Source organism: Glandiceps talaboti, chromosome 22 (assembly GCF_964340395.1).
Source record: "Glandiceps talaboti chromosome 22, keGlaTala1.1, whole genome shotgun sequence".
In the NCBI taxonomy this organism is placed as follows: domain Eukaryota; kingdom Metazoa; phylum Hemichordata; class Enteropneusta; family Spengelidae; genus Glandiceps; species Glandiceps talaboti.
The window spans coordinates 15,397,822-15,419,188 of record NC_135570.1 but is presented as its reverse complement, the minus strand read 5'-3'; the positions used below and the strand labels follow the sequence as shown (position 1 = coordinate 15,419,188).

The window sequence follows — 21,367 nt, the reverse complement described above, 5'->3', positions numbered from 1 at the left end:
TTTAAACAAATTGTTTGCATATGACATTGTTTGATTGCATGTGTTTGGTTGTGATTGAACTTTGACCTTTGAACTTGATTTGACCAAACTGCACGACTTTTAAGTTGACATTTTCATGTATTACCCTTGCATGTATCTCACCCTTCCAGCCTGCACTATAAAATACCCTTGTAGTTGGCTCTATAGACCCCCTAGGTGCATGTGGAAAAGTGGGTAGAAATCATTGGAAAATGGTTAGCATGACATTTGACATGTTATTAAATAAAAATGCATTGCATGTGAAGATGCAGAAATAACATTTATCACCAGGTAGCACTGGACGGGTTGGGGTAAAACAAACACTTTTTCAAGTTCTGGCAACAAAACCTGTCAAACTGCAGATACCTAGGGGATCAATAAAGCCCCTTTAAGTGAGGGTAGATATAGTGCGGACCAGCTTCTGATCTCATAACCCCTCACAGGTGCAAGCCGAATTATATGGGTCCAAGGTGCCAGTACGCCAAGCCAGTAGTCAGGGATCAAGATCCTAATAGCCCCAATTGTGACTTCTGCCTGAATGGTGGCACCTGTGTGTTCTTTGAAGAGATAGGCGAAACGGTCTGCAAGTAAGTAGTATGCGGATTTCCAGAGCTGAAGATTAGGGTGCAATAAAGATAGAAGGACTAAACAAGAGATAGAGAAAAAGCTACAAAGTCGTGCTTACGACGAGATAGCAAGAAAGGCTACTAAAGTCATGCTTTTGATGTGAACGTAGAAACTAAACTCTTAGAGAAGGTTCTTTTCAGTCATGAAATTTGTATTTATAGAAAATCTCCAGTTTTCATAAAATCAAAATTGCAACTTCCATCACATTACAACAGTGATAATTCTGTAATGATTTAATGTTTGTCCTGGTCGCAATCTTTCACATCATACATTAATCATCAAATAATCATGTGATGCTCATGTGATAATCATCATATTCATACCACGATCATGTGACTGTCTAAAAATATTTACATATTTTCCTTATAAGGGAAAATAAAACTTTATGCAAATGCATTTGCAGTTCTGTATCTAATGGCTTTTTAAAACAATAAGCTGACTAACTGTAAATGTTGCATTTTTCATGGCTGAAAGTGTCTTCTGCCTGTAAAAAACCTGCTGTGCTTTGGAGTGTTTCAATGTTGTGCATACTTTAATTTGCTGTTGTGTTGTAATTTCTCGCTAGCTTTTTAAGTTGAAAGAGCACTTCCTGTAAACTACTTAAAAAAATGGATTTTTTTCCTTGAATTTTAAGTTCTGCTTAAGGGTATAATTATTATAAGTAAACCCTCCTTTTAATTATGCAATTTTACACACATGTAAATATTGTACAGTGTTATTATTTTTTGAAATCTTATTTTCTTTAAAAAATACAAGAAAGTAAATGATTTGTATGTTAGTATTTGATAATCAGTGTTCGTTCTTATTTTGTCAACACAGAGAACTGGCGTCGTGTTTCTCAGTTGGTGACGTTTTGTATAATTCATATCGTTGTACATAAAGATGTATATATTTATTGTAAGGTTCGGTCAGTTATTTTCAAGTTGCGATACCAGCTATGTTAAGTTTTGTTAACGGGCAGCTCACTTATCAGTTTGTTTCAGCCACAAAGTCAGACTTTTTGGTCAGGAAGAGTGTTACGTACTGTAAATATTGTATTTTTCTTGTTTGAAAATTTAATTGTAAGCTTCTGTGAAAGCTGCACTCTCTTGGTGAGAGGGGGATTCATCAATTTTTCTGTTTCTAGTGAAAACATTTACTACTTAAAATGTGAGAAGTATCTCACAGACTTTGAAATTTACTCGTTCAGAACACAGAACAACTCTTTCAAAAAAAAGGTAAATAGAGCAAAGATGATTCAACACAGCTTGAAGTAGGAAACTAAATGACACTGAATTTCTATAAATGTTCGAATAAATTAAAAATGGCTGCCAAATTTGATGTGATGACTGGCTTGTAACTGTTTCATAGAAACATGATGCTATTTTTGTGTACTGCAGAGAAGCATTTTTTTTTCAAATTTAAGTCTGTCACAAAGGAGATTTTGTTCTTTTGTTACTCAGAAGATGGATGATGTTGGTTTTTTTTTCAGTCTTTGCATAGAGAGTTGCAGCTTTCAGTAGCTGGTGTAGTGCCAGCCAAAGGAGGACATTCCAAAACCAGTGATGGTGTTCTGTCTTTTTTATGATTGCATCAAATTTATGACTAGGTTTAAGGAATTATGTCTGCTCTTGCAAGAGATGAGATCTCAAAAGTTGCTTTTCAAAGAAAAGTTGCAGTTATCTTGTCCAAGGTGTTATGTAAGAGTGATATAGACTCTGTTAGAAGTCTATGTGTGGTCACCATTGGTGTGTGTTGGATTTTAGGGTTCAACAGGCTAGTGATTTGCCCCAACAAGTTTGAAATAATCCTACAGGTAAAGTTGCATAGTCTAACAGGCTTATATGAAGTAAACAGATTGAGTTGTCCTTCACGGTTCGAATGATCTAACTAGTAAATTGCCACACCAGGGTAGGATTCAAATTTTGATGAGGAAAGCAGTTGTCTGGTAGCAGTATTATTGGAAAAGTTAGTCCTAAACAAATGAATGGTCGTATATTTAATCCTTATGCATCCACTGATAAGATAGTACTAACGCAGGAACCTGGGACTGAATCATGGACCCTTAAGAGACCGAGCGTTCAATCGGTGTTGTCCACAGACGAAATTTGTCTCTGTGGAAGCCACTGTCAGAGCTATATCTGCAATTCATTTGTGATTTAGTCTGTCTTTAGCAAAATGTGTGTCACAGGATAGTTTCACAATGATACATAAAATGTGGAGTGAGAAAAAATGTAGTACATTGTACAGAAAGAGGACAGTTTTTTGACTGAACAAAAATGACTCGGAACGTCAAAGGATATTGAAGCCTAAAAGGAAATTTCATGCACTATGAGAAATTTGAGAGTTGTCAGAACACCAATGCACAATTTCCCATTCACCATAAGAGTGCAGCTTATTTTTTTTTTTTGCTTGAAATAGAGTACATCATCTCATGTTGTTTACTTAACATTTTCATTGACGGGTTTTTCACTTTAAGTCCTATATTTACCAAATTTTGAGCTTGGTAGACACAATACAGGGTAGTAGAGACTTGTGGGTAATATTCACACCTGTGGTTTTCCTTTCGAAATTCTTAACAAAAGAAGGAACAATATATACTTAATCGGGTCTTCTAGGAAAATTCACATGTTATGTGTTTGTGCAAGAGAAATACTTGTTATATTTTTATAAGAAAATGATAATTTACTCTAATTAGTCACCAAATTAATATTTAATTTACTTGTTATAGATCTGTTCTCATTTAACTCATTTGCCTGTAATTTATTCAGTAACCAATAGTCCATGTTCGTATTTAAATTTTAACTGACGATTTCTATGGAACGAAAGTCCCACTACTTCTTTATACTTAACATAACATGTACTTAATAGTTCTAATTCTTTCTGTATTCCTTCAATCCCACCAAATGTCCAAAAATGACTTAATTTTGTTTTTCTCCCCACCTTATAGATAGAGGATAAATTAATTAATATCATTACTTTAAATTATATTATCTGTATTAAAAACACTCATCGGAATATGTACTTAAAGATATAGATTTGTATCATTTTGATAATCAACTCTTGACTTATTTTTAAAAAAATACAGCTCAACTGTCTGTACTTAAGCTTAAGGTAGAATGCGCCTCAGTGACCAATTTCTCTAAAAATTAAAGTTTTTAAAATCTCTCCGAACTTTGCCATATGAAAGCTTGATTATGGCCTGATTGAAATAATAGGAGAAATTTGGGGGTCCACCATCTTGTTTCCAAGGAAACAATCGTTTAATCTCGCATGCAGTTAACACATTATGTGGCAGCCATATTGGATTCTAAAATGGCATATTTTTTATATCATTTTGACCTCTTTTTAAACAACTTGTACAGTGACCCTTCATATTTTCCAATTATTTGAACTGAGAACAGATTGAAGTTTTTTTTAACAAAGTAACAGAGAAAGGTTAAACATTTTTAAGACGCATTCTATGTTAAGCTAGTCTGGAAATGTAGTAATACATTAGTTTCATTCAAGCTGTAAGTTTTAATCAAAATGAATGAAAACTAGGTTTTGACTTCTAAAATGCTTTGTTTCCTTGCCAATGTTAACACAACAACCTTGACTACTGCTTGATTCATATTTTAAAAAGTGATCATGATTTTGGATAAAAAAAATCATCATTTTTTCACTTGTCCATTGTTTATATGTGTTCCTTGTTCTGTAAGGAATGAGTTTAGTTCGCTTGATTTTAAGTTGAGGAGTTGACCAAAGTTCCCCAAATTATTCCTTCTGAGTTGATAGAAGCACAAGTCTTGCCTTAATTATTGTGTCATTCCTTGCCAGTCTGAAAAAAAACCTCTTGCCACAAAATTCATAAATTTGTAATTTCTTTCTTGCCAATTTTTTTAATGATGCATGTCGATCGTAGCAGTATCCAAGCCTAATTTGCTGCCAATCCTTGCCTTTGCTGTTGAAATCAACTTATCACGGAATATTTTTGGAAGCTTTGACTTTGGCTTTTTCCCCCGGATCACGAATTTTAAAGAATGTCCCAGTGGAGGTCGAATAAATGATATCAGTTTTAATGTTATTTTGTTCAGTATCTGTATCACCTTCAGACATTGTCATATATTGCCATTGGACTCTTTCCTTCTACCCTTAAGAAATAAAAACACATATTTTTCATATAAATGGCGAGCTCCTGGCGTATTCTATCCAGTTAGTTAGTAGGTAATGTTTATTGTTCTATGTGTATGTATTGTATGTCTCTTGTCTGTACCTTCCACCATCATAAAAGATCATCCGCCGCACTCTCTTTTCATCTTAAATGTAAGTAGGTTGCCATGGGAACTCATCACCATGGGAACTCACATCACCATGGGGACACTCATATTCTTGTATACTACATGTTAACGTGGTTATCACTCTGTTGAGACTATAGGTGTGTGATTAATAATGGTTGTTTATGTGTTTACTTATTTTTGTTTAGTACTTTTAAAAGATGGGGTTGGTTTTGGTATGTCTTTTTATTTTTTGACTGACAACCTACCTGCACGATAAGATCTAACAATTTGCACATCTTCATATAGAGCACTATATCTATGTGTTTTTCTATTTACAGTTGCCAGGGCCTGTTTATAGGAACTCGATGCCAGTATAAGGATCCCCATACACTTGCCACAGACATGCAAAGTAAGTAATCAGTGCGACACCCCTATATTTAAATGATGTAGTCCAGATTCTATTGTAAAGTAGGCTAAACTATTGAATGTTCAGGGAAGTAAAATGTAATGTCTTGTACTATGTTCTTGTTTTAGTAGTCTTCCTGTGCCCCTATATCTGTTTTCTTGTAACTTTTTGTTTTGTGTTTGATTTGATTTCTGACAAAAGTAACCAAAGTACGCTTTCCTTGACTGAAGCATGAAGCATTTTTAGTTCTAGTTTTCTACAATTTTTCTTTTGTTGCCTGAGTAACCTCTGCATGAGTTTCTTTAACCAGATGTCGTAGCTGACACCTAGTTTTGTTATGTTTTGTGCACTAGGAGCCGAGGAATTACAAACCAAGAGAATTCTTACCATTATTGGAATCTTTGTGGCTTTGTTGGTTCTTACCATCATCTGTATTGTGGCATGGTGCAAAGCAAGGTGAGAATGCCACTTGTAACCAATCAGCAGTCTTCTCTCAAGTCATGTGATCATCACATGTCAATCTAATTAGACATGTGATGATCACATGATCATCACATGTCAATCTAATTAGGAATCACATGTCAATGTCATGTGATCATCACATGTCAATCTAATTAGACATGTGATGATCACATGACTAACAGGCTGCTTTGATTGATGTTTGATGTACTAATCTATGAAATAACAAAAGATAGTCCTGTCAAGTCTCTGTGGATGTATCGTTTTGTCAACATATGGAAACAAAGTTGTCATATATGTGTGTGGTCGCAGTTGTCGTTAGTTGTCTTGTGTCATGTGACAGTGTAATCTATTCTTATTGGATGGCTCTATTTGTTTAAAATTTACTTTCTAAGTTTATTTAGTTTCACCTTTGCCTTTGTTCAAATCGTAATGATTGTATTGCCATAAAGTGTAAGATGCTTCGTTTGAAAATTGCTACCTGTAATTATGTTTTGTATGAACAAATTGCATCATAATTTCAGCCCCAATACCAGTACTTGAAAGAAAGTAATACTTGTTAGATATTGTGACCTGTCTAATTGTGAATTTTAGTTTTGTATTGTTCACTGATGCTCCCTGATGTCATACTATCATACGATAGACCAATAGCATTAGATAACACAAATATGCAAATAATCTCAGTATCATACAGTTGACCAATAGCATTGTGACTCAAATATGCAAATGATCACAGTATCATAGTGTTGACCAATGGCATTTTAATGGCTCAAATATGTAAATAATTACTATGACAGTTTACCATTGGGTAGCTGAATTATGCAAATGACGAATGTTTTTTCTTCTTGTGAAGTTGATGGTGAATGTAATAAAACCTGAAAGTGTGTCATAACCTGATTTATTTTGTTCTATTTTCAGGTCAGATGCTAGTTGTTGTATTAGTTGTCGTAGGAAGTCTTCTCAAGCCAGTGAAAAAAATGAAAAAAATGAATCAAATGATAATCTCTTAGGAAGACGCTATAATACTGCACATGCACAGTCAGAAGGGAGGGTTTCTTCTGTGTAGGATTATTTGGTGGAGGGGACAGATATATTTGGGTGGGGGGAGTAAGGGTAGAAAAGTTAAAATAGTATGGTGAAAGTGGGTTTAGAAGGTGAAATTTTATTTATTAATAGATGTATGTATGAATATTTTATTACAATTTCATGAAATGTTTGAGAGTTTGGTTTGAAAGAAATGTGTCAAGGTAGTATTTCCTTGTACAAATGAGACAATGGTCCCTTGTGTAATACCAGCATTATTTTGTGATTAGTTTTATTTTCAAAATTTGTGCAAAATGTGTAAAAACACACTTGAAAATTCTATTTGTATTTGTAGTAGATCAGTCAAGGGGCATTATGTCCAGAAATTAAATACCATGAATGACGTAAACTTGAAAATTTACTCGAATAAAACTTTGTAAAATTTGGTGACCCTGGTTGTGATAAAACAATCACTATCATGTGATGTGGCTCAACCAATCAGAGGTCTACATTAAACATGATTTTGCATAAACATGAATATGTAATTTCAGGCTCTGGTTTACCCAATCAATAGTGGTATAGCATATCATGTGATCTGGATAGCCCAATCAGCAAGTTGTACTTACTCACATGATCCATTGTGTCCAATTGAAAACCTCTGCTAATTATGCAACAGCCCTTGTCTCATTGTGATGCTTGGAACTTTTTTATGAGTGAAAGGAGGTGAAATATTGCTCGTGAAGACAGGTCCTGATGAAGACGGATGGGAAATGAAGATTCATGAAGGATCGTGCATCGTATGACCAGAGTGAGAAAAGCCATTTCTTCAGTATAAACCAAGTTCATCTGATCCTAATACTACTAACACCATCAGACACACTAGTCACTACTGAAAAGCTAAAAAAAAAATTTCATAGAAACTTTTCAAGAAAAGTCATAATCTTCCACCTATCTGAATTATTTAAACACTAAATAACGATTTTTGTTTTTGTTTTAACTTGCATAAATTTTTGAACGTATAAAACTTGTTTGACGTTTCCTTCACTTAAAGTATATGAGTTTCTTTCTCTTTCCCTTGGTCAGTTTTGTTACATTTTCTGAAATCTCTCAATTCTGTTGAATTAGTTTGTGACAACAAAGGACAAATTCAAAATATGTCTTTCAGTTGACCTAATGTCTAAATTGTTCACTCTTAGTATACGACGTGAACATTACTAACAAAATGTACTCACTGAAGAAATAAAAACGCTAATAGTTGATTAAAACACTACGAAAGTGGTGAGAGGTTTAAATACTTTCTGTGAAAGATATCAGTACATTAAATCACTAATTGACCCATCCCCCCTAATATTACCCAGAAATGGTTCAGTCCAGGTATTACTTTTGATAGAGTCAGTACATTGCACTAAAAAGTGGGGAGGATGTCTTAAAGTGAAGACTTTTGGGGTGAAAAAGTCCCTTAAAAATAGTAAGATGACTGAGTTATCAAATGAAGCCTTTTTGACATTAGAAGTATGTTTCGTGTATACCAAGATGGTCACTTGTGAAAAAATGAAATACTGTGACACGCCCTTATAGTTTGGAGAATTTCACTTTGTTATTGTTTTAAATATTTCTAAGGCAGTAAACAGAGTTATCTAATAATTGACTTTTTTAGTCAAAATATAAAAATGGTTAAGTTTACAGTAGCCAGATACATTTATACCCCAGTTTCTTTTTGATGACATTTATACCCCAGTTTCTTTGATGACATTGAAGAAAATAAAAAAGTGTGTCTGATAAGAATTAGTTTTACTTGTAAGTTTTCATAACTTGGTGTTTTTTGGGCATTTATAGCAAGAAACAGGCATTGTTTATAGTTTGGAAGATTGTATCATGTTTTATCTTATTTTATGGAGGGTGACAAAGTAAATGCGTAGCCATTGGTTAGAAGCGTTTGGCATTTGCATATATTTGCATATATTTGCATATACAAATACACTGACACCATAGCATATTGTGTATGTTGTAATTGAATGACAAAGTCAACTGTTGCTAGTTATGCACTTCATGTAAACATATACAGTGGTTTAAAATACATGTTTTTATGTCTTTGGACTAACCGCCATGTACAAAGTTGTACTAATAATCACATACAAAGTACCACCTCTGATTAAAACTATGCAATGTTATTTCATTTGTCCGCACAATGCAATTTACTGTTGAAAACTTCATAGATCATTTTCAAAAAGAAAAAAATGAGTTCTTCACTCGTGTTAAAAGAAAATCGACCTCCCAATTCCTCAGAACGTTAACCTTAATGTTTGGCTATTTGAAAAGGAATACATGAGATTGTTTCAGTCCATTTGTAATTTGCATAACATTTGCATATTGACCCCTCATTTCACCCCTCATTCAAAACAATCTGAAGTAATGTTTTCAATAGAAATTGCATTCAAATTATCAAACGTTTACATTTGAGGTGCAACTCTGCTACAAAGACAATATTTATAGCACTTACTAACCTGCAATTCCTAACTTTGCTTGATAGAGTTCTCTTAAATATGAGTTTTGCAAACTGCCATTTTCTAGTATAGTCGTGTTTTCAAATCTGCTTGTAGTATACCAGTTTTAAGATCTGAATTTCGCTCTAAGTATTATAGATTTGTATATCAAAACATATTTCCAAACAAGACATATAGATGTATTTTGTTTAGATAACATTAGATAACTTTGGGCAATAATTTTAACGATTATAAATTTTCTGTATGATTTTGTAATTTTGTACTAATTTATTGTGGCACTAACCTATAATTTGTAAAAACAAATAAACCAATGTGTGTGTTCTACGTCTGTATATTTTCTTTCTGCATGACTGATATCACTTCTGACAAACCTTTGTGACTGCATTATAATGACTTTCATGGTGACGCTAAGAAAGTTTTAGTTTGAAAGATAATCACCTTAGCAAAGTTATTATGATAAAGTTACAAGGTCCCTATCTGGCAATCTTGGTTATGATAAGACTTCCATTGGTAAGGTCCGATTCAGATTTTTTAAAGAAGACAAAAATAACAGAGAATTTGTTCAGCCCCTTTTGGAAAGTTCTCCCCTATCATGGATTTGATGTAATTAACTACTAGTAACAAATACACAACATGATGATGATGTCATCAAAGAATGTGCACACAAACTGATGATGTCATTGCATTGCTTGTGCACAAATTGATGATGTTACATCACATCAGCCTTAAAAGTTGATAAAGTCATTATAAACAGAAACTGCAAATAATTTGCATAACTTTACCCAATTTCTGGCCTAAAATCCTAGACATTGAATGAAATATGAAATTCTACAAGGAAACATTGAAAAACGAGGCAAAATTTTTCTGACGATATCAATAGATGAGTTATCATTACCAAGATTGTTTGATTTGTATGCAAAATTCTGGTCCAAATGGTTGTGTGTGCATATATGTTATTTTACATTTTTCCTGGTACAGCTTTGTCCATGCTATTGTAAGTGGCGACAATTTTGATCACAGCCAAACTTTTTTGACAATGTCCATCACATCCCAGATTACATTCTAGCATTCTCACACAAAATATGGCTTATCCCTAAAATGCCAATAATTCTCCAATTCTTAAGAAAAGTTGTTTGGTGTAATTATGTAAATGAAACGTTTGACAGTGTTACCCATTTAAATTCAATAATTTAGAGCAACACTGTTATTTTGTTTTTTGCCCTACCTTGCCCTCTCCAATTATTTGTTTGGATAGTGTTATATTTTTGCCATCAAAATGATGAATTTCTCCAAGGAATGAAAGTCTTAGAAGTGAAATTGTTCAAGAATTCTCTTTTTGTTATAGACTGAGAAAAACCGTCATTTTGAAGCTCCCCTGGTGAGAAACTGTTTTAACAAAATTAGCCCTACCTCTATATGCACATACATACATCCCTTGGCCAGGAATCTTGCATACTACCATCTCACTCCGTAGTCACAGAGACTCGGCTTTCAGGTTTGATAATGCTGTTTTTCATGAATTGACGGCATGATGATGAAAGCCAAGACTCTAGACTCTACTTTACCCCATCGGTCTCTAGCAATGTGCATTGTAGTTTAGACACTAACCGCTGCGTTTGAATCTCAAGACCTCTGTATGTACCCCTTTATAAAGAGAACTCTCGATCAAACCCAATGGCTAGTCTCTAAGCAATGCAAATTGATGCTCTGTATCTCTGCATTCTGTCCAAATTCTTATATATTATGTAGTTTGTACGTATAACTAGAACATGGCAACACAACCTTAGCTGAAATGAAAAATGAAAGTCAACACAGCAAGCAGCTGCTAATTCTTGTAAAGATTTTTTTTCTAAGATTATTAGAGAAAAGTACTGCTATCATGTCATTTTTTGGCAAAGATTTTCTTTAATATTTCATTCAGTATGATGTGAACTTTTCTTGCACAGTAAAAATGTAAATGTGGGGCCCCCTGTCATTTGTTTGACCTTTGACCCCAGATCTTTTTGTCTTAGATGATGTACAGACTGGTCAGAAACTATTCTTGTTATGTCTTCTGTGAATTAACCCAGAGACTTTAGCTGGTCTACATCACTGATGTGTGACTCTGATACACTTAGTCATTCTATATATGGATAGAACAAGTGCAACAGAGTCACGGATCATGGACATAGACAGACTAGTGATTCCTAGAGACGTTTTGGGTGACTTGTGTCAGTGGTCAAGACAGACTATAGCACTATGTCCGTCCCATCAATTATTGGTGTTTCGGATGCCTTCATCCATCATGACTCTCATAAGAGGCCCGTATACCTGAAGAGAAGGTCTATCATTCAATTTGTCAAAAAAAACTATGTTTTGAGTGACATACTCTCAAAAAGTATGTCAGATGTGACACACCCACACATCTGACGTAGGTGTGTAGGTGTGTACGTGACAGATCTTATGATAAACATTCCATTCATTCTTTGATCTCTCAAGGTGTGTGGGCAGCCAGGGGTCAAAGGTCAAAGTGCACTTGGTCAAAACTTACTGTTCACGTTCAGTCATATAAGAAACTGATGAAATATTCAAGAGAAACTGCTGTGTCATGATTGTGATACAAATTTACTGTAAAAGTTAATGTACGAATACACAATCTATGCATGTATGTACAAAGTGATTTGATGCTGAACTTAAGGGATATGATTTGTAATTTATTTATTACGATAAACCTAGGAGATTTCACGAAGGTTTTCCTTTATTTTGTCGAACAGCAAAAACATTTGACGATAATTGGTAGTATATAAAGTGTCTCCTCAGCCATAAACACAACGCAAATGGCTCAGTAATTCATAAAATTATATTTTTTGGGAACATGAAGAAAACTGCAAAAGTTGTAAAAATTTTCTTGTGAAAATGTCAAGGTTTACTGTATTTTTTCTCAGTTGAAGATATGGAGAGTAGTTTTTGTACTTTTTTGTTGTCTACCTGCAGGCATTATTATTATTACAACATACAATATATGGTAATGTTGTACTTTTGTTCAGACATGACCGACCTGTTTTAACTAAATTGTGGCCTATAACAATAGTATCATTGAACTATTCATGTTGGAGTGGTCTTTTGTTGAAATTCACTTTCACTTTTAATATGCTAGAGGGACAACAAGTTGACCTTGGGACAGTACATTGGCCTCAAATATTTTTAGCACAATACATTAACAAACTGGCTTGAGAAGTTCCAATGACGTTTTTGTATACCTTGCCTGTTTATTGAGATTTTTAGTGCATGGATACATTGTAAATGACGGATTTTTGGTAGTATCAAAGTGGTGACATTTTATGTTCCAAAATCATTGTAGGATACTAGTCTGAGTGTACGACACAGGACGCCATTTCCCACCGACAAATCAAAACCTTTCAATACTCTTTGATTTTACAGAAAAGAGAAGAAAAAATGGCAGAAAAGGCATAAGAAGAGGCAGGAGAAGAAAAAAGAAGCGAGGGCGCAGGAGGCGGCGGCGGCGGCGAAGGAAGAAGAAAAATTGATGCAGGATCAGAGTAATAGAAGTAATGGAAATGTACCGCAGGAGGATGGTGATAATTTTCAACTACAGGTATTGACACCCTAAACATGGAAGTATTGATTTCAATGAAGGTTAAGAATTAATACATCTATCTATCTACTATCATTACAGAATATTAGTCCCTTGTCCACACTACAGTTAGTCTGTACTATGTAAGGTACATGTAGGCAGGGTTGTAAGGTTGCAGAAATCACATTTCTATGCATGACCATATAAGGTTGCAGGACACCACATTCCCTGCCAACTTCCATATTAGGATGCAGAAGATTTACTTTTTCTATCACTACCATATAAGGTAGCAGGATATCTGGTCCCCACCAATAGAACTTTGAAAGGTAGCAGAAGATTTACATATTCTATCATGACCATATAAGGTAGAGGGAAATCCACAACCATATAAGGTAGAGGAAAATCCAGATTTCCCACTGATTTCCTTATTAGGTAGCAGAAAAAATATGTTTTCTATCACTACCATATATGGTACAACCTCAAGTGTATGGAAGCCAATGATTGGTTGTGCTATGCTGGAGAACAATAGTAACTGACTAAGAATCAGAGGTTCTACTCTGAATTCTAACCTAACCTTGGAATTCTGACAGAAGAAAGACAACGTGACAAGAATGATTAAAAAATGCACTGGTTTGTCGTAAAAAAGCCATAGCAACGTAAAAGGAAATAAGGAATCATGAAAGGTGATGGTTGCTTTTTGTTGCACACATGGTTTTTGATGTGTGAATTTTAGAAACAGTCAAAGAAAGTGACAAGTGGGCTTTAAAAGTTAGTAAGCGAAGTAGTTGTAGTGCAAAAACTTGCATGGCCCATTGAAGCGCCCTCACTGGCAGGATAGTGTATACACTAGCTTCGAATTCAACTGTGATGTACATGCACCCCAGATATGCACTGGCATTCAAAGAGTTAAAAATGCATGTATTACTAAAAAATCCATGAGATTATTTTGTCCAAGTGTTAGGAACGTGTACATAAAAAATTCCGCAATAATTTGTAGATAAAGTCACCATTATATATACTTACACACATACATAGTATTAACAGTGCATGTTGTAGAAAATTGACATAGAACTGAAAGCACTGTGTGGTGGTGTACTTTTTTGGAAAAATTTTTTTGTTGAAAATACAATTCTGACACAAGTTATATATTTTTTTGAACGATTTTGTCAGGAGTTTTATCAATGACTTAAATTTGAATGAAAATTTTATACAATTGTGACACAAACAAGTTATATATTTTGGACGTTTTTTGTCAAGAAACTTAAAATTTGAGAGAGAATTGAAATTTGAAATAAATAGTTTGAGTATATACACCCATGTTGAATGTTGTAAACTTTGTGTGTTTGTTTGTGTGAGTGTTTGTGTTTGTGTTTGTGTTTGTTTGTGTGTGTGTGTGTGTGTGTGTGTGTTTGTGTGTGTGTGTGTTTGTTTGTGTGTGTGTGTTTGTGTGTGTGTGTGTGTGTGTTTGTCTGTCTGTCTGTCTGTCTGTCTGTCTGTCTGTCTGCCTGTGTGTATGTGTCTGTCTGTGTGTGTGTGCCTGTGTGTCTCGCTGTGTGTGTGTATGTACATGTGCATGTGTGCATCTGTTTGTCTGTCTTTACCTGTGTGTCTGTGTCATGTCTGCACATCTGTGTGCATGTCTATGTCTGTCTGTGTGTGTCTGTCATTGGTTGATTCTTTGGATAACATTAGATTGTCTGGTTAACTGCTTAGTTTACATTAATACTAGTAGCCATAATCAGACATACTAAGTTCACATCACACTTTGCAAATAGTCAATGCTAACTTCATTCTAAAAGCTGATGTACATTTTATGCCCCTTTTCCTCAGTGATATCAACCCCTACCTACTGTTCCCATAGGAACAGCTGATTCAATCGTAATCATAGTAACAAATCTCACGATCTTATACATTTGCATTTCTTCAGCTTGCAACTGTCTTAAAGAGTTCATGTAAACCACACTGTCCATTTCGTTTGGTAGTAGCTGTAACACACTGTGTATAATTATAAATATGTTAGTACTGTATTCGCCATTCCTTCTTTTTTTGCATTGGTAAATGTCTTTATTTCGTTTTGGACACTGCTTCTATTTTGCATTGGCATTGGTATTGGTCAATGCTTCCATTTTGTATTGGCAAATATTTCTATTTTGTATTGGTCATTACCTCCATTTAGCATTGGCAAATATTTCTATTTTGCATTGGTCATTGCCTCCATTTAGCATTGGCAAATATTTCTATTTTGCATTGGTCATTGCCTCCATTTAGCATTGGCAAATATCTCTATTTTTCATCGGTCATTGTATCTGATTTTCCATCACACAGTTTGGGATGAATGTGAATGGAAATGTCAGAAGGTGTGAGATATGTTATACCATTTCCCCCTTGCCTGTGACCCTTTAGTTCTAATCACGATATCAACAGATGCGTATTTCTACTTTCCTTGTTTAATAGGGAACCCAAGCAAACAAATATCTTGTGTTCCATGACCTAAAAACAATTATTTACGAGATAACAACGACGACAATTAAGATTCCGTTGTCACCATTTCTCGCTCTAATTGTCAACAAGTATACTAAATTTATAGTTCAGCGTTCAAGTATTGATTGGTGCAAGTGGTTCAATAAAAGACATACCAAACTATATGTGAGGCAAAACCATTGTGGTATTAACAAATTCCTGTCCTCAGAACAGGGCATCCCAGTCACTTGTAGGAGTCACTGTTTCACCTCCAAAGGTTAGGCTTTCTATAGATTACCCTTACAGATTTCTCCACCAATCACAAAACTCCACTTATATATAACTCCTACAACTATCACCACCAATCACAAAGCTCCATTTATAGATAACTCCTACAGTTTTCTCCACCAATCACAAAACTCCACTTATATATAACTTCTACAACTATCACCACCAATCACAAACCTCCATTTATATATAAATCGTACAGCTTTCTCCATTAATCACAAACCTCCATTTATAGGTAACGCCTACTGTCATCTCCACCAATCACAAACTTCCATTTATAGATATCTCCTACAACTGTCTCTACCAATCACAAAGCTCCATTTATAACTCCTACGTCTATCTCCACCAATCACAGCAAAAGTTATAGAATGTACAGTGTCAACATTGAAGTAGTAAAATCATCAACGTTTTGAGTACAGCCACTTATTATCAGTGATAGCAAGATAATCCTGTGTACGAACCAACCGAACCACAGTCTCTTGTGGAAAAGAATCAATTTTTCATTGTTATATCTGCCATTATGTGACCTCTGGCCCTAAAAGGTCACTCTATCTATAGATGACGCCTACAGCCATCTCCACCAATCACTGATCTCTATTGTTCGTCTGCTACTATGTGACATGACCTTTGCAAAGGTCAATCTATTTATAAATGATATTTCCACCAATCAGTGATCTCCATTGTTTGTCTGCTAATAGTGACATGACCTCTGACATAAAATATGTGACTGTATGTTTCTTGGTCGCTACTTGTCGGATTTACAACGTAAGAATCGATAGGTCAAAAATAGGTCAAAAAAGGGAATGAAAACTGCCATGAAACACTATAAAGTATGTAAGAATGAACATTCATGGACTTTTGGGTCATACTTGGTAATGAATATTTCTACTCAGAGTCAAACCATTTCTTGGAAAAAAATCCCAATTTTTGCTGATGTTTTTGTCAGCATCGTCAGGGGTGTACAACAATGGGCTATAAAGTAACTGACTGTTTTGTTAAAAGACTTTCAGATTATTGACATAGTATCATAAATAAGTCGCTGTTTCTTTTTTTCCAAAAGCCAAAAAATAAAGAGCAGGGTTATTTTTGGGTATTAAAAATAAAAATTATTCACTTCAAAATGTAAATTAGACCATAGACCCTACAAGTAAAGGGTCTACAGAGGGCGCTCCTCAGGATTTCTCTTCTTTCTTGTTACTCTAAATCTCATATTGAATTGCAGAAATGTAGAGTTGTAATGTTGATATAAGTATGTAGTAGCTTCAGCCGTCCTGGTTACCCGACCGACCCCACCTAGTTTTTCACTGCCAACCCCAAACATTCAAGAAAAAAAATGATAAAATAGCGAAAATTGTGAAGTCTTGTGAGTAACGGTGGATGCAGAAACTGACAACTTAAAAAGACAATATAAAACTGTTCTTACAATCTGTAATAGCTGTACATGTACATCTGATGAGAAGAAACCAGTAACACAGAGACCATATGGAAAACAATGAAAAACATAACTACCTGAACTAGACACTCACACATGAAAGAAAAAAAAGAAAAAAGAAAAAGAAAAATCTGCCTACCACACCTATTCAAAAATTGAGTGTAATCAGAACCACACAAATTTCTTTAGGCCATATAGGAGAACACAATGTCAATAAAATGATGGAGATTTGTGTTTATCTTTGATTCTTGGTGTGACAAACAAGATTAAATGTCACATTCTTACATTATACGTGTTACCATCTTATAAATTGAACGAGATGGATTACGTAGGTATATATGTTGATAGTTGGATAGGACCAACTTTATAACTCTATCAAAACTTTGTATGTGCAAAGTTAAACAAAAAATAAGGGATATATACTCTGGTTATTCTACATCATAACAATGTGTGTCTACGTCACTGGTTCCTCTATGTTTGAAAATGAGACAAAAAATTTAAAAATTATTATAACTTTTCTCAATTTTTCTTTGATATTACTGGTGCTGGTATAATTATGTTTTTCTCCAATATTTTTCTTCATTCAGCAGGAAACAATTTGTGACCTAAGGGTTGTCACTACTCGTCTAGTGACTCATAGTGATAAAGACCCCTTAGGTCACTCATATTTTCCTTGGCTGAATGAAGAAAAAAAATCGGAAATAATATATAAATATTTTGTTATAAAGTTGTCAAACAAGGTCAGGGTAATTATAAAAATTGAACTTGATGATAGTTGTACACAATGACAGTGTAGTCTGATGGAGATGGTAAAGTTAAGATCAGCTAACAAATTCCGCAAGCAATATTTCATCTGTTTTACTACTATTATTTCAAATATAGTTTTCCATTAAATCATGGTCATATACTAAGAGAGTAGATTTTGAATTAGTTTTACCAAACCGTGGGAGACATTAGTATTTCACTTATGAGAATATTTGTGATATGAATTAGGGGAGGAGTAAACACGTTATGTAAATTGATAATATAGAGCAGAAAACAGTGACTGTAACCACCTTGTTCTGACCTGCTTCAACTCATCCTTGTGACGTTCATTCAAATATCAAGCTTACGTTAAACTAAAGTTTTCTATTTTTGTGTCTTACAGCCAATGGGACATCAAACTTTCCGAGAAGAGATACAAGGATATGAACAAGAGACATCCTTTTATTCTCCTAATAATGGCCTTTCATCAACATTTCGCAGTCCTAATCAGAGCAGTTACCATGGCAATGGTAGTCCTCAGCACAGCATGGGTAGTAACAACAGTGCATATAATAGTCACCGTAGTAACAACAGTCACCATAGTAACAATAGTCCATTCAATAGTCACCATAGCAACAACAGTCACCATAGTAACAACAGCCCATACAATAGTCACCATAGCAGCCCAAAGAAAAGTGGTAGCAGTCACAGTAGTCCACAGCACAGCTTACAAAATGGGACAGTACCCCCGAATGAAGGGGCTGATTCCCCCATCCATGAAACGTCTTTGATTGACAATTTCCAAATGCTGTTTGCAGATCCACGTTTTGGTCACCGTTATCGCCAAGATGAATACGAGGCGATCCCAGGTGATGAAGGAAACTTTGATTTTATGCCCCATAATTCTAACCGTGTAGGAGTGCACGAGACTGATTCAGATCTTGAGGATGATCTGCCACGATACCCAGTAGCAGAAACTGAGGAGGAAGATAGTAATTTAGATGACAGCTATATTTATCTCCGCAGACAACCACAGGAGCCTCTTCCAGAACATGCATTCATACGTCCAACCCTAGACTCATTCGAGGTACAATCCAATGACATGTCATTGGCCGAGGCTGAGGACGGAAGCGTGTACACGAACGAAGGTGAAGATGCAACAACAAATGCCAGCGAATCTGATAGCGAGTCATCAAGTGATAGTGGGTCGTCATCTTGCAGTGATGCTGATGATGATGATGATGTGGAGATTCCAAATTCAAAGTTCCAAGCGTTACAAAGTCAGTTTACTGGTGATAAGGGGAGTGGCGACTATGCCTGGGATGACGAGTTCTCCCCAACGACCAATCCTGGACCACCACTTTACTTGGCCAATCCGTATGCAATAACAGACAGATCACCTGTACATCGACGCACTGCCCCAGCTACAAACCATTTTGCCACTAATCCCTGTTATATGAACCCCCCACCCACATCAACAAGACCACAAGCTAGCAAGTTACTTACAGAGAACAATGGAAACGAAGATACACAGACTGATCAAGAATACTTAGCAAAATTGCAAGACATGTTAGAATCTCACTGATAATTCAAATACCACAATTTACACTCTGCAATTTAGTACAAAATTTATTTCACACATAATGTTCGAATACAGTAAAAAAATTATTTTCATTATACTTTTGATAGCAGATTTTTTATTTTTTTTTGTTTGTAAAGAAAACAATATTTATTTTTCAGTATTATCAAAATTTAGAGACACTAGTCAATGTGTTGTTGTGAACTTTGAACTTTGACCTAAATATGCACTTTTCTGAGGCGCTAAAGATGATAAACCCTCCACCTGCCATTTTGATGCCCTTCTGCCATTACTGACACAGCAATGAGATTTATAAATGGAAAAAAGTTGCTAACTGTGGTAATCTGATGTTTTAGTCAGACAGATGCAAATATTTTATATTTATAGACTACTCCAGAAATATTTGTATATAAAGGCATTCCATGTGATTTAAAGATTATTTTATAAGATGAAAATATTATAGCAGCAAGTGTAACTTGAGGATGACTGGTTTGAACTGGTTCCAACTGGTTTATTCTGTTGAGCTAATTTATATGCTAATGAGGTTGGAAACTCGCTGGAACCAGTTCTGTCCAGATTGTAAGATGAGATGAGAATTTTTTACATTGGTTGTAATCTTTCTGAACTGGTTCTGACTGGTTTTGACTAGTTCAAGTAGTTTTTAAACTACTTATTTTAAAATAATTTTCCTGTACAGTGTTAATCCAAAGTACTTACAATTTACTAGATAGTTCCAACCATTCAAAACATGTAATCTGTTATTATATACAATATACATAGAATTCTGATTACTTCATAGAACTAAATTCGTCTAGATAGTTTAGTTCAAGATAACCACTTTACAAAAAGTTCAATGTTTTTACTGATATCGATATTATCTATAAAAATGTCTGTGCTGAAGTATGTGTCAAATATTTCTTTTGGATAACAAGTCGACCGCAAAGAAAAGTTAATGTGTGCTAGTATATTGCTGTTGTGATGTCATTTGCTGATCAAATACATTCAAGATATTGCTCCTGTTCAGAAATAGATTGTAGGAATTAAGAGACACATTGATGATCTAGTACAATCCTCAAGTTAAAATTCATACTTCAGAAATTAACTTCAAGTAACAAGGAAAAGTTAGTATATGTGTTACCTTATTGATGGAGTTAATTTTGTGATAGCAAAACAACATCAAATACAACAAATGATTTCCTTAGTCAATGGAAAGAGGAAAATGAAACAATTGGTTGTACAATTTCATGGTGATCTTGGATAAAGTGCAAGCACATATGTGTGTGTGTGTGCATATGTGTATATACGTATGTATGTATATGCGTACATGTGTACATACGTACGTACGTACGTACGTATGTATGTATGTATGTATGTATGTACGTACATATGTACGTATGTATGTACGTACGTATGTACGTACGTATGTACGTAGGTACTTACGTATGTATGTATGTATGTATGTATGTATGTATGTATGTATGTACCTATGTACCTATGTACGTACGTATACGTATGTGTGTATGTATGTATGTATGTATGTATGTATGTATGTATGTATGTACGTACGTACGTACGTATACGTATGTGTGTATGTATGCACATGCATGTGTATGTGTGTGTGTGGGCATATGTGTTCCTCGTTATAATAACATAGGTTGGAACATTAAAGCCTTCAATTTCGTCAGTCCCAATTGTCTTAGCATATTTGTCAAATATAATATAATCAAATCTGTTTCAAGTGTCAAAATATTTTATGTATAGTTTTTTTTTTTGATTCATGACACTGTTCTTGAACTCAAAGTCACTTCATGTCGTGTGTTTTTTCTGTCACGTTGAAAGGGAAATACTAATATAATGATTGCCAGTATAGTCATAGTGAAGGACTTTATCTTAAGAGTATTTTATTGATAGTAAATTAATATACCAACTTAAAAAAGAGTTTCTGAAAGTCAGAATTTTTTAAACAATAATTTACAAGTCCAAAATTTGTATCAATTATAATGTAATGTTGCATT

At 34.6% G+C, this 21,367-nt stretch overlaps 1 protein-coding gene across 3 annotated transcripts in view; it reads left to right on the top strand.

Annotated features, from left to right (window-relative positions):
- The window catches only part of LOC144452216 (uncharacterized), a 62,778-nt gene extending 42,149 nt beyond the window's left edge, over nucleotides 1-20,629 (top strand). For 2 of the 3 annotated variants that reach the window (XM_078143265.1, XM_078143268.1), the window contains 5 exons: nucleotides 462-605; nucleotides 5,222-5,292; nucleotides 5,643-5,745; nucleotides 12,696-12,870; nucleotides 18,177-20,629. In XM_078143265.1, the coding sequence (XP_077999391.1) occupies nucleotides 462-605; nucleotides 5,222-5,292; nucleotides 5,643-5,745; nucleotides 12,696-12,870; nucleotides 18,177-19,358 (1,675 nt within the window). In that variant the 3' untranslated portion in view covers nucleotides 19,359-20,629. The remainder of the gene's footprint in view (nucleotides 1-461; nucleotides 606-5,221; nucleotides 5,293-5,642; nucleotides 5,746-12,695; nucleotides 12,871-18,176) is intronic. The other variant, XM_078143267.1, reaches the window with a different exon arrangement.
- The last annotated feature ends 738 nt before the right edge of the window (nucleotides 20,630-21,367 follow it).